Raw genomic sequence first — 14,190 nt, forward strand, 5'->3', positions numbered from 1 at the left:
CAGCTGAACACGATAGGACTCATGCAGTCATCATAGCTACAGGTCAGCTGAGCACGATAGGACTCATGCAGTCATCATAGCTAAAGGTCAGCTAAAGTGAGATAAAAGACTGTACTGTTTAATCTTTGTATAATCTGAAGTGTTTGAAGGTCTGTGAGTGTCAAAGGACACAAAGGTAAGGAGATCTCAACCAGTTGAATCAGCTGGATCAGTTTAGTTAGACCTAGGTCAAATAAGAGTTAGTAGGGGACAACTGTCATATCCAGTAGGGTCCTAGAGCTAGAGATTTGAGGATTGAAGGTTGTTGGTTCTGGAGGAAAATCTGAGGGTCTGGAGGACAAGAATCTGACATAGCATTTAGAGAATCAGCTCATTCAATTTGAGGAGGGTAAGGTGTCGGACTGTATCAGTAGAGATTCAGGGGATAGCTGAAGGTCAGCTAAAGCGAGGCAAGATATTATAGTGTTCAATCTTTGTAAGATCCGAAGTATTTTAAGGTTTGTGAGTTTCAAAGGACACGGAGGTGAGGAGATCTAAATCAGCTGAATTAGTTTATTCAGACTTGAGTCAAATAAGAGTCAGTAGAGGACTTGAGTCAAATAAGAGTCAGTAGAGGACAACTGACATATTCAGTAGGGTTCTAGAGCTAGATGTTTGGGTATTGAAGATTCCTAGTTCTAAAGGAAAAATTGAGGGTCTGGAGGACAAGAAACTGACAAAGGTCAGTAATAATAAGCTGGATTTAAGTCAGGTAGTGGTTAGCTGAGAGTCACCTAGGCCAGTTTAGGTCAGCAGGTTATCAGAGAAAGCTACTTGAGGAGATAGGGTTGAAGATCAGAGTTGTTCATATTTGACCTCAGAAGCCATTTTAGAGGGTCAGCTGATTTGAGTTGAGGAGGGTAAGTTGTCAGATTGTATCAGTAGAGATTCAGAGGATATTTAAAGGTTAGCTAATGTGAGGTAAGAGACTATAGTGTTCAATCTTTGTAGGATCTGAAGTGCTTGAAGGTTTGTGGGTGTCAAAGTACATAGAGGTGAGGAGATTTAAGTCAACTGAATCAGTTTATTTAGACTTGAGTCAAATAAGAGTTAGTAGAGGACAACTGACATATTCAGTAGGGTTCTAGAGCTAGATATTTGGGGATTGAAGATTGCTCATTCTGGAGGAAAATATGAGGGTCTGGAGAGAATAGGAAACTAACAGAGGTCAGCAACATTTAGCTGAATTAGACTTCAGTTAGGCAGTGGGAGTTAGTTGGGGTTAGTTTATTTCAGTAAGTTATCAGAGAAGGTCAACTAAGGAGATAGGGTTATCAGAGTTAGTTGGGGTTAGTTTATTTCAGTAAGTTATCAGAGAAGGTCAACTAAGGAGATAGGGTTGAAGTTCAGGGTTGTTCAAAGTCATATTTGACCTGAGAAACTATTTTAGAGGATCAGCTGATTTAAGTTGAGAAGGGTAAGGTGTCGGACTGTATCAGAAAGATTTAGAGGATACTTGAAGGTAAGCTAAAATGAGGTAAGAGACTATAGTATTTAATCTTTGTAGGGTCTGAAGTGTTTGAAGGTCTGTGAGTGTCAAAGGACACAGGTGAGGAGATCTGAATCAATTAAATCAACTGATTTAGACTTGAGTCAAATAATAGTCAGTAGAGGACAAGTGACACATTCGGTAAGGTTCTAGAGCTAGAGATTTGGGGATTGAAGATTGCTAGTTCTGTAGGAAAATCTGAGGGTCTGGAGGATAAGAAGTTAACGAAGGTCGGTAGAGCAGTTAGCTAAATCAGATTTCAGTCAGGTAGTGGTTAGCTAGGGTTAGTTTAGGTCAGCAAGTTATCAGAGAAGGTCATTTGAGGAGATAGGGTTGAAGATAAGGGTTGTTCATAGTCATATCTAACCTAAGAAGTCATTTTAGAGGATCAGTTGATTTAAGTTGAGGAGGGTAAGGTGCCGAACTGTATCAAAGATTCAGAGGATAGCTAAAGGTCAGCTAAAGTGAGGTAAGAGACTGCAGTGTTCAATCTTTGTAGGATCTGACGTGTTTGAAGGTCAGTGAGTGTCAAAGGGCATAGAGGTAAGGAGATCTGAATCAGCTGAAATAGTTTAGTCAAACCTGAGTCAAATAAGAGTCAGTAGAAGACAATTGACATATTCAATAGGGTCTTAAAACTAGAGATTTGGGATTGAAGATTGTTGGTTCTGGAGGAAAATATAAGGGTTTGGAGGACAAGAGTCTAACAAAGGTCAACAGTAGTTAGTGAATTAGATTACAGTAGTGGTCAACTGAGAGTTAATTGGGTAATCCAGTAGGTTGTCAGAGAAGGCCAATTGAGGAGATAGGGTTGAAGATCAGGGCTGCTTAGAGTCATATCTAACCTAAGAAGATATTTAAGAGGATCATTTGACTCAAGTTGAAGAGGGTAAGGTGTCGGACTATATTAGCAGAGATTTAGAGGATAGTTATAAATCTACTGTGTGCCCTGGACTAGGCAACTCATATCCATCTGTAGGCAGGCGTAACCTAAACAGAGTGATGATCAAGGCTAGAATGAACCCATGTTCATAATCATGTGTATTCATAGTTCTTCTAATAAGCAACACCCTTTCATTTTTACCATGCAACAAGGTATTGATCCAGCAATACTCAGAGCTAAAACACATAATGATGCCCATGAATACAGTTCCATAGATTAGTTTAATTTCTTGCAAAAACTCAGCTTATTCAAGTATAAAAAAAAACAGTGTTCTTAAATACTTATGTACCTGGGTAGAAGGACCCCCTGTAGAGGCAAGGGTGAGAGACATCGCACAATGTTTAATAAGAAAACAGACATGCTAAGTGAGTAAAAGAACTCACCTCCAATCTAATATATGGGTCACTACTGAGACAAAGCGGAGGAATCTCCATCATAGTAACAAGTGCCGCAAAAACGTTACTGCTCACCACCATCCTTTGTAAGATCATGATAAACAATCGTGTACAGAGGCGCAGCTGAGTCACAACAACCTGTATGCAGCTGGTGCCACAACAAGAGGTTATGATGAACACAAAGACATGGCAGAGTCACAACATCCAATAGGTTCAATGTAAAAGAGTTCGTAGAAGTAAAAGAACCGTAGCAAAGCAGGCTATTATTCCATTTGTGCCATTACATATGTTATATGAGCACAAATGGAGTAAGTGTGTGTGTGTGTGTGTGTACACACACGTACGCGTACAAAGTCAACACACGTGTATGTGTCGTGTGTGTGTGTGTGTGTGTGTGTGTGAGAGAGAGAGAGAGAGAGAGAGAGAGAGAGAGAGAGAATTTCTATGTATGTGAGAGAGTGTGTATGTGAGATGGGTGTAAGAAGAGAGAGCGTGCATGTGCACATGTATGTGTATGTGAGAGGATTATGTCTGTGCATGTGACAGAGACATAGGAAGAATGCATGTGAGAAGAGAGAGTGCATGTGTGTATGTGAGAGGGTTATGTCTGTGCACGTGGCAAAGACATAGAAAGAATGCATATGAGAGAATGACACAAGATATGTGTCTATGTGAGAGAGTCGCATATAGACACATGCACACAAATACATATATGCATATACAAACACACACACACAAACACACATGCACACACACTCACTCACACACGCTTGCACACATATACACATGCATAAATGTATACACACATGCATACTTGCATATGCACATATATATGTATATACGCACATATGCATACAAGCAAAAACTTCATGCCGCACCAACGCACATGTCACCTACTTGTCTATTCTATTAAGCACAGGTTTCCCCCCTATCACGTGTCACTCTCTCTATGCATCTCCTCTAAAACGATCTCCTTTGCTTCTCTAACTCATGTGGCAGCAGTGTACAAAGGGGCAGACTGTGCAGGTGTAGGGGTAGTGCTAGAGAGCGCAAGTGAACTAGTTTTCTTTAATAGAAGAGAAGACGGCATGTGATCACGATGATGAGCAAGTGTCCACAAGAGAGCCACTTCATGATTTTTGTGGTAGGATGCATGAAGTGACCATAGTGTGTTGACTAAGGGAGCTTTCCTATAGGACTTACGCTTTCGCTCTACTCTTGCTGATTGAAGAGAGGAAAGGAGTGATGCAAAGCTGGTGGTAGAGCCATGCCTAATGGTTTATAGCTTGCCATTGAAACCACAAGGTGTTATCTTCCATGACAAGGGGAGAACTCACCTCCCCATCCCCTCATTGGCCCTCATGGTGCTCCACTCCCATGAGGGTTGGATGGGGGTCTTCCCCATTCAACTCTTGCCCATTTGATGGTCAAGGGATCTGTCTGTAAAGACCCTGAGAAGCACAAAATTATTTAGACTAAAGGCACATATGTGTGGTCATCAAAAATCTACTAACATTCTTGACATCATGTGTTTTGCAGCAATCTTCTACAATTGCTAATAGATGTCTAAGAGACATAGCTGCTGGTGCAAGCCGTGAAGGTTAGCCAGTCATCAAGTGCCAAAAGGTGGGCCTGTCACTAGATGCTGCTGTAAGGTGTATGAAGAGGTCTTACTTAACCTGTGTGTGTTTTGTGTTATGCCAGATGCAATGTCTCTCAGCCCCCTGTTACAAAATGGTGATTGCATTCTCAAATAAATTTGGAGTTGTATTGCCTTTATTATTGTGTGTTTGCTGGCTGCTGCGGTCTGCATCATACCTTTCGCCATACACCTATTGATTTTTCCACATCCTGCACATAGCTTTCTAATGGTTTCGAAAAAATACAGATCATGTACAAATGGGTTGGAATGGCCTGACCTTAGAAATATTGCAGCTGCTTGCTTGCACGACATTGCTCTATTTTGGGACCTCCCACCATACCTGTGGTGCCAAAAAATAGCCATGGTTACTCAAATAAATAGCTCTTTTTGTGAAGAGACATTTTCAGGATGAGCTTAAACTTGTGACAGTTTTACATTTCTATCTTCTTGTTTCAAAAAACACCAAAATCTTTCTCTTACTGCCCTATCAGTGTGTGGGATTACTGTTTTGTTCAAGTAATTACATGAAACTCATTTTGATCAGCACTATCCATGGACCATTGCAAACAAAGTAATTTCTGTGAGATGCTGATGATTTTTGTTGGGGTAATAGGATGGGGTTGAGACTGAGGTGCACACCATTTTTTGATGCCCAACATACTATGAAAACAGAGACCGCTTCTACTGCCTGCACAGTGTGGGTGGATTGGTCATTGAATGTGAGGATCAAAGGTGTATAACATCATTTTTACATGAGATAAGAAGAATAGAGGTAAACTTTATGAGAGAATATGAAGACATGGAAATGCTGCATATCACAAATGTGGCATACTCGAGCTGTACAGCTCTCTCCCAGCTTTTCACAGACTCCACATTGAAGCTGGGAGAGAGAAGGCTTATGAGATCCACGAAGCGGAAATATAGTTTTTGTCCCTTCTCTGCCGCCTTAGTCATATTTCACCCTATTGTTCTCATGTCCTTGGATAGTGGTGGTCATCAAAGTATCTATGCCTTACATTTCAAGTTGGAACTCCCATGGCATAGCCTGCCACATGAACTTCCAAATTTTTGATTTGCCAACTGAACATTGAGGGCAGTCAACAATTTGGACCATGAATCAAAGGCTAATGTCTTCTTGTGTAGTACTGACAGTGAGGCTAGATGCATTTTACCATTCCATGTGTTGCAAGAAACACTTAAGCTTTTTCCCAATCAACTTGGATGGTTAGTGTGTTGGATAATGTCTCATATAGGCTGTTTTTCGCCGAATCAAAATGCAAATTGACTCTCAAGAACTCATGCTAAAGGTAGAATGTTGAACACCCTCTCATTAGTTTGCACACATCTTTCCCCCTTGAACCTCTTGAAAACTACTGACAACCCAAATAGAGCACAAGACAATGGTGGGAGGATGGCTTTGTCAAGCACAATACACACACATATTCAAATCAAGGAGAGAATGTTCAGAAGACAGTTCCAAATTAACTAGTCAATAGGATCCCAAGCTTGGCTGCATGACACTGGTATGAATTTTAATTTATACATAAACCCATAATTTCTCAGATGGGAGTATTTGTCATTCTTGTGAGTTGACACCATAAATGAGTCTATGTGAAGAGTGTGATAGGCAAAAGTAGTTACCAAGGCGACCACTAAGAAAATTACACGTGGGTCAAAGACTAGCAGACTAGGGATATCATTTCATATCACAAGCTGAAGCCAAAAAAGGATTGATTTGGCAAACCACTCATATCTTTATCATTCATAAGGGTTTACCAACTAAATGCTTAACAAATTATTGCCATACTGAAGATTTACATTCATCTTTGTTGCACCTTGAATTCTTGGATGAATTTGATCCTTAGTAAATCCTTTTCCCCCCTCTATCCTTTCCCTTACCACATTTACCAAGAGGATGGTAGGTCTGTGGCATGTAGGTGCATACAGGGGGTGGGCTTTTGGGAAGCTTGTATCTCTGGCGTTATGCAAGCATCAGTGTCTAGGAGCCAAGTGAATCCCCCTTGACTTGCAAAAGCTCATGTGCATGTAAAAATGTGCCACGCGTGCATGCATCAATGCCATTAAAATAACATGCTATCACAAGTACGGCAATGGACAAAGAGGTAATTAGGGAACTCATAAAACCTTTTTGAAAAACGATGTGTACTTCAAGAAAGGGATGCATTGCTATGCCTAGCATGCAATAAACGTAAAGAACATGTGCGATGCCTAGTGTACACTGCATTTAATTCAACTCATACCAAGCACATACAATTAGAAGTTAGAAGAACTCGAAAATGGCCTGGATACTCATTCTGAAGGCTTGATTTGAAATGTTTCTTCTGCTCTTTGTACATTCAAATCCAGTGCTGCAAGCTGTGGCATTACCCAAGGCGGAGTTTCCCAACTGCAAACCCAGAGAACTTCCCTGGTGATTTTGTGCTTGAAGTCTGGAGCTCTTGGTGTTTTTTTCTTGTTCCTACAATCCCACCAATTCGATGGATTTGCAAAGAAATCATGCCATAATCTTTCTGCATTAGCAGCAATGTCTTCTGCCCTGCCAGGAAGGCAATGTGATGATGGCTTACCATCATGTAGGCATGGTTTCCCATCATCTTGGCATCCATTTTGGGATGGTTTACTATCACAGCCACATGATCTCTTTGCATCCTCTTCTTGAAGTCGCGCCTCAACCCACTTCGGCGTTCCACAGTCCTTGATCCAAAGCCCCTGTTTGGTGATTTTATGCCTCAAATCAGGACTAGTAGCTTTTCGCTTGTCAAGTCGATTATCCCACCATTGGCATGGATCTCTGAAATACTCCATCCACAATGCTTGTTGTAACCTGTCTCGTAACAGATTCTGCATCTGGGGGCCTCTCACAAAACCCCCACACGTGTTTCCATCATGATGCTCTGTCTGCACATACTTCATATCATTGACCTTTATCTTCCAAATGGAGTCCTGCACAACACAATGCAATCTGCCTGATACCAAAATGCAGTCATTTTTCACCAGATAAGCCGTGGCAACCAACGCCAAATCGCCTGCAAACTCCAGGGGCAGCCACACATCGCCCTCACCTACTTTGAGTAAGGTCTTGGCTATGGGGGTGCCTCCATCTGTGTGGGAAAGCAGGACATCCTGGCCTAGCTTTCCGAGAAGCTCCACCGCACTGCAGAGATCTTTATGCCATGTAATCACTCCCGGCCGATCGAAGCCGTAGTTTCCAAAGTCCGGCGATTGCTGGGAATCTTCCTGTGAAGAGAAACTGCGATTAGGGTTAGGTTTCGGAGAGCTCAGGTCCCTATGCAGCAAAAGAGCGCATGCCGGAAGCTTCTGGAGCAAGGGTTTTCGGCCTGCAAGACGAGCAAACATTCTCTTTCTATTTTGTTTTTTCAAAATGAGCAAGAAGAAGTCTTTACCGTGTGCGCTTTTGAATAAATGGTTTATAAAATATGGAATTAAACACAAACATGAGTATAATAAATAAACAAAGAAATATAAATCTAAATAACACTATATTTTATATATGTCATACTATATTTAATACATACATGCATGCACACGCGTGCACACACACACACACACATATATATATAGAGAGAGAGAGAGAGAGACAACATGTCGCAAGTTAACTATGAGTTGGATGAGCAATATTGCTCATTTTTTAATTCTAAATGCATCATCTCGCCTTTCTTGTACTCGTAAGAAAAGCATAAAGGCTACATCTAGGAGAGACCCCAAGCATTTTGAGTGTAGGGTGCGTCTCCATTGACTTGACTAGTGAGTCAGTGGACATTAAATGATCCTTTAAGGCCAATCAATCCACTAGTCAAGTCAAGGATCTACCAAATAACCACGCTACATCCTACAAAGGTTGTGTATGGAGCTTAGCACTAGCTAATGTTCGGGAAATACATTTTATTGAGCTGGATTGAAAACCTTCTCATTGTAATTTGAAGAGGAAATTGACCATTTTGAGAAGGCATTTCTCTATAAATTTTGCAAAATATAACTAAAACTTGAAAATTTTGAAGAGAATTCTTCTCCCTCTCTCACAAATTTGAGCAAGCTCTGCACAAATTTGAACAAGTTCTAGGCTAAGTCGAACCTATCTTTTCTCGAACCTTGGCACTAGCCCATCCAACACTATATTTTCCACCTTCATTGTTGATTGTACCTTTCACCTTGGTACTCAAGTTATTTAAGGTGTCTTCCCAAAAGAGTCTTACAGGATATATTTTCCACATTTCACCTTGGTAGTCAAGTTATTTATGGTGTCTTCCCAGAAGAGTCTCGGTGGATATATTTTCCACCTTCATTGTCTATTGCACCTTAATGAATTTCACCTTGGTAGTCAAGTTATTTAAGGTGCCTTCCCAAAAGAGTCTTGGAGGATATATTGAGAGCTTGTGTCGGTAAAAAACGACAAACTGATCGAGAATTGTATATGCTTTTAGTGGAGTTTGCGCACGATTCGCTTAAGCAATCATCTGCAAACTTTTCCCTATTCAAAATGAATTATGGGTTTGATCTATTACTGCTAATTATAAAATGGAATATGCTCGTGATCATATCCATAAATAATGATCAAGCCATTCACTTTGTTAATAGTGAAAGGAATCTCTAATGTAATCAAAATTAGACAATGCTTGTCATCATATCCATTGTGCTAGAGATCTAGTCGTTCACTTTGCTAATGGGTAAAAAGAATGAACATTCTTTAATAGAAGGGGGAGAAAGTGTCTCTCCAAAATCAAAGATGCTTTATGCGCTGAAGAATTCGTCAAGTTACGACCTAGATATTGTGGGGCTTGGATATCTTTAAAACAAGTCAAAGATGTGGCTTAAAAGTTGGACTTACCACAACATCGTTGTGACCACACCACCTAGTATCTCATGCTATTAAACATTTGAAGCGATATTTTTATGATGGTGATAACTTAGTGGATGGAATGGTTTCTTTACATCATGATGATCACTAACCATAGTAGATTACAAAATGGTTTCTTTACACCATGATGATCACAAACCATAGTAGATTGTAAAATGAAGAGAAAGGTGATCATGCTTTTCGCTAGATCCTTATAAAATGGAAATGACATCTCCGGATGTAACTTGGGAAACAAAGGATTAGTTTCGAAAGTGTTATCTTGAATTTGTCATCAAGGATAATGATTTTAAAAGGGGGTGAGAATGTTATGAGCCCAACAACTGGAACCAACAGTTGGAACATTGGAAAGTGTGAAATCCATGGCTACATAGAACTACACATCATTACTTAGCATGTTAAGTCCATTTTGACGAGGTTCTTGAGTGATGATTGTTATGCCTAGGGACTCAGTGATGTGTAGTATGAAGGAACAAAAGGACACAAGGGGCGAGTATGGGGTGGTTGATTAGTTCACATTGGATGCATGAAGGAGGTCCCTGCTAGTACATATATGGATGGGATGTTAAATAATATAGGCCATGCTAGGCTTTCTTGCTTTTTGTGAGTGGTTCATCTTGTTCTTCCGGTGAAATCTTTGAGGGAAAGATTCTAGGGTTAGGGTATGTAGCTTGAGAGAGAGAGAGAGAGAGACTTAACACTCACACACATAATAGAGAGAAGCATAATGATAAATCTCTACATGCTTCCACCACCACAAGTACTCCATGGATGCAACACCATAATGACTCAACAAAACCTTAAGGTAAGTGTATATTGGACTTCTTGTTTATAACCATACATGAAATTGTCAACTTTTCCATGCCATGGCTTTCACCTTCACATAATATAATTTAAATTATTTGTTCACTTGATTCTTCTTAACTTGACAGAGTTTTAAGCTTCTTGTGTAGGTTGATAACATTTAGTTACCTTTGTTTAAACACACATGCTTACGCGTGCATGTGCACCTGCATTCCCACACACAAACAACCACAAAAAAACATTTTTGGTACCCACTTACCCAAATTGCCAGCTATATAAATAGTTTTTCTCTATCTTTAAAGTTAACGTCATAGTTTTTCTCTATCTTTAAATTTAACAACATACTTTTTCTTAACTTTATCTTTCTTTAATTATATCCTTATTTTCTATCTTTTATTCTCTTTTTGGAAACTATTTATTGCACATGCCTTGGCCTTCCCCTTGTCCTCTAGTATATGACGACTTAGTTAAACTCTTGCCTTAGGGTGGATTTTCATGTGCGGGGGGGAGGGGGGGGGAAGATTGCATCCGAGATGACATCAACTCCCACATAGTTTACACACAACAGAGGTAACCTCAAAAATATGATGGCACCTACTACCATTAGCAAATGGGCATATCCCAAGTGGATAGAGCTCTTTCTCGTGCACCTTGGGGTTTGAACCCCACAAACCATAGCTTTGTGTTATCCTCTTGTAAGATGGGCTCCAACTCTATTGACCCGTTCACGTCATAACCTTTCTTTGAGTGAAAACATCTCTAATGTGGATTTTCAATGAACTGTCCACTTCCATTTAGAATGCTAAACTTTTTCGTTGCCCTTACCCAGCCTTACCCTAGTATCTTTGTGCTTCATTAGTGAGACTTGTTTTGTACTATTTTCCTCATGCCTAATAGTTGATTACCCTCTTCCCATTTTTCATGTCTTTGTTGCATCTCCCCATTATGGTGGCTTTCTTGCACAGCCATTTCTTATGGGGCAGTCGATGAAGGACCTTTAAAAGATTAAAAACTATGAAGCATATTAGCTACCTTATATTCTCAGATGCTTCATTTTGTTTTTACATGCGAGGCTGGGGCACTTCTTGAATCATATTCTTTTCATGGCCTCAATCTCGGGGGGGGGGGGGGGGGTTCACTACATGTAAACCCTTTGTATCATGTGCATTCAAGGCCTACTTACAAAACCCCTTCATGAATAAAACACACCCTTTTTCTTTTCAACGATACCCCCTTTAAATGGTACCCTTCTGTATGTAAAAAAAGGATTTAAAAATCCCTTATGTTGGTGCTACGCTTACATATTTATGAGAGTGACCCCCCCCCCAAGGCCTCAATAAGCTCCCATACTTATATTGTAGAAGTCTCTCACTTGTGTTAAACATAAAAATGCTTGATTAACACCTTAATACCTTATACACCACCATTTAAAGGTATTTTACATTAACACCTTATTATTACTTTAAACACCTCTCTCTCTCTCTCTCTCTCTCTCTCTCTCTCTCTCTCATGGACTAGATAAGACCTTCATGGTCTTCTTTTATGTGTCCATGTATTGGTCTCATAGATCATTTTGGCCTTCCATAGATGTTAATAGAATCCAACATATTTATATGAATCCAAGGACCATGATTTGCTAGTAGGCCTTTGTTTATAGTCACCTTATAAAGTTGTGACCATAATAACACATGGAGGAGATGTGTTGATGTTGACACCTATCTTTCCACAAGATTGACACTAGCTCTAACTTGGTTTTTATTGTGGATGGTGACATATATAGCCCTTTCCCTTCATTTTTTTGATTTTGACTTTTCCTAGTTCATCAATGATTCAAGGCCCTCACACTCTCTAGAGTTTTCCGATGTTGGAAGAACTAATGTCCTCGCTTGGTTCTATTTTTCCTCTAAGTTGTTCAAGTTCTCTTTATTTGAGATTATATACCTTATTGTTACACTTCAAAATTGTAATTTGTTTAGTTAACTTAGTGAGGTTACATTTTGTATTCTTATCCTGGCATTTAACACTTTATATGCATGATGGTCTAATGCTATATGTATTGTGGGTTCCATAATTAGGACATGTTTTCCTTACTAAATTGTGGAACAATTAGTCCATTGCATAAACACCAGAATCCCAATCTAATTGTGTATTATTCATTCCACTGTTTCAAGAACAAGCTTGATTGGCCCAACCTTCATTCTTAATCTTGGTAAGCTCAATCAACAGTACAATGATCAAATCCAAAACCTTTTCAAGTTATTTTTCCTAACTTGTTACTATGAACATTTCTCTACTTAGCATAGTGGTGGTCTAACTTGTTACTTTGTAGTGCTTAGCATATTGGTGGCCTATCGTCCCATTTTTTTTGGCCATCCTCTATGGGTTTTAGGCTCTCTCTCTCTCTCTCTCTCTCACACACACACACACACGTGTTGAAATAATACACCAAAATATCCATATGTGACATTGGGGCTAAGAGAAAAAGTTTCTAAGGTCTAAAGCCAATATTATCACATGGTAATATGGTCCAATCAACTCTACAAATCAGCAAGAGAAAATCATGGGTGGAGGATTAGCTTTGCACTCAAATCTGGGCAATGGTGCTCATTTTGATGGTTCTCAAATCTAGGTAGATGGTGGAGAGAATCTTGGAGTGGACTCTTGATCACTTTTTACTCATGCCTATTTAAAGATTCAAAACTAATGCAAGAGTAAACTTTTATTTACCATCATCATGTTGTCCTTATGCCTGTTATTTATTTAATCATCATGTTGTCCTTATGCCTGTTATTTATTTAATCATCATGTTGTCCTTACCAAAACTTGCCCAACTTGTTAGTCACCCTTCTATTCTAAGCTTGTTGTAATCATAACTAGAACTAGCATTTAGCATCATAACTGGCATTGTAAGCCTCTAACTGGAGTAAGACCTATAGGCACTAGGATGGTCATCATAACCAACATTGTAAATAGTAACTAGGACTAGCATTGCCATCATCAAAGCCATGAATATTCTATTGAGGGAGGTTGTTGAAATAATACACCAAAATATCCATATTGACATTGTGGCTAAGGGAAAAAGGTTCTAAGGTGTAAAGATAATATTATCACATGGAAATATGGTTGAATTAGCTCTTCAAATTAGCAAGAGAAACTCATGGGAAACACGTGGGTGGAGGATCAGCCTTGCACTCAAATCTAGGTGGTGGTGCTCATTTTGATGGTGCTCAAATCTAGGTAGATGGTGGTGGTGCTCATTTTGATGGTGCTCAAATCTAGGTAGATGGTGGAGAGAATCTTGGAGTGGATTAACACCCTTGATCATAATTATATGCATACCTATTTAAAGGCTCAGATCTAATGCAAGAGTACACTCTCATTTATCATCAGCATGTTGTCCTTATGCTTGTCATATATTTAATCATCATGTGATTAGTACTAATCTTTTTTTAAGCTTGCAATCATGCTTCAACCATCTATTTGATCACTTGCTTCAAGCCCCTTAATCACACACACACACACATACAATCATATGCACAAAAAGTAAATACATTCGAATATCTTTTTAGCATATGCTACTTTTCTAAACAATATTGCATATTGAATGGGTAATTGCAAACATTTCTCCTTAAAGGTTTCCTTGAAAATACTAAAAATTTTTAATTAAGGATTGTCAAATTTTAAAAAGGCTTGATTTACTAAGATTTATAATTTTAGTAAAAAATGAGTACACATAATTTAAAAATATCATTAAAAAACCCTACTCACAAAATATTCCTCTTACATGCAAGAAATATACAATATGAAATTGAGCAATTCTAACACTTCTAGGAAACATGGGTTTGTATTATAAAAACATATTTTAAAAAAGTTCTCTTATTCTTAAAAGAATTTTTTTGTGTGATTATGTGTTTCAACACAAACTTCTAAATTTACGTTTCATAATACCCATGATTGGTATATGGCCAAGATTTATTGCAAAAG

General features: G+C 39.1%; 1 protein-coding gene across 2 annotated transcripts; it reads right to left on the reverse strand.

Moving 5' to 3' along the window:
* Nucleotides 1-4,377: 4,377 nt before the first annotated feature.
* LOC147636008 (protein OSB2, chloroplastic-like) lies at nt 4,378-7,927 on the reverse strand. 2 transcript variants are annotated; one of them, XM_086801451.1, is made up of 2 exons: nt 6,770-7,927; nt 4,378-4,848 (listed from the first exon to the last, which is right to left on the reverse strand). In XM_086801451.1, exon 1 carries the CDS (start codon nt 7,884-7,886, stop codon nt 6,819-6,821), a length of 1,068 nt encoding a protein of 355 aa, XP_086657577.1. In that variant the 5' UTR covers nt 7,887-7,927; the 3' UTR covers nt 4,378-4,848; nt 6,770-6,818. The 2 variants fall into 2 exon arrangements, with proteins under 2 accessions (XP_086657577.1, XP_086657576.1); XM_086801450.1 differs by having other exon boundaries at nt 4,379-4,848; nt 6,781-7,927.
* Between the last annotated feature and the right edge of the window lie 6,263 nt (nt 7,928-14,190).

The sequence above is a fragment of the Cibotium barometz genome, chromosome 8 (genome assembly GCF_041138505.1).
Source record: "Cibotium barometz isolate CiBa-2024 chromosome 8, ASM4113850v1, whole genome shotgun sequence".
Taxonomy (NCBI): domain Eukaryota; kingdom Viridiplantae; phylum Streptophyta; class Polypodiopsida; order Cyatheales; family Cibotiaceae; genus Cibotium; species Cibotium barometz.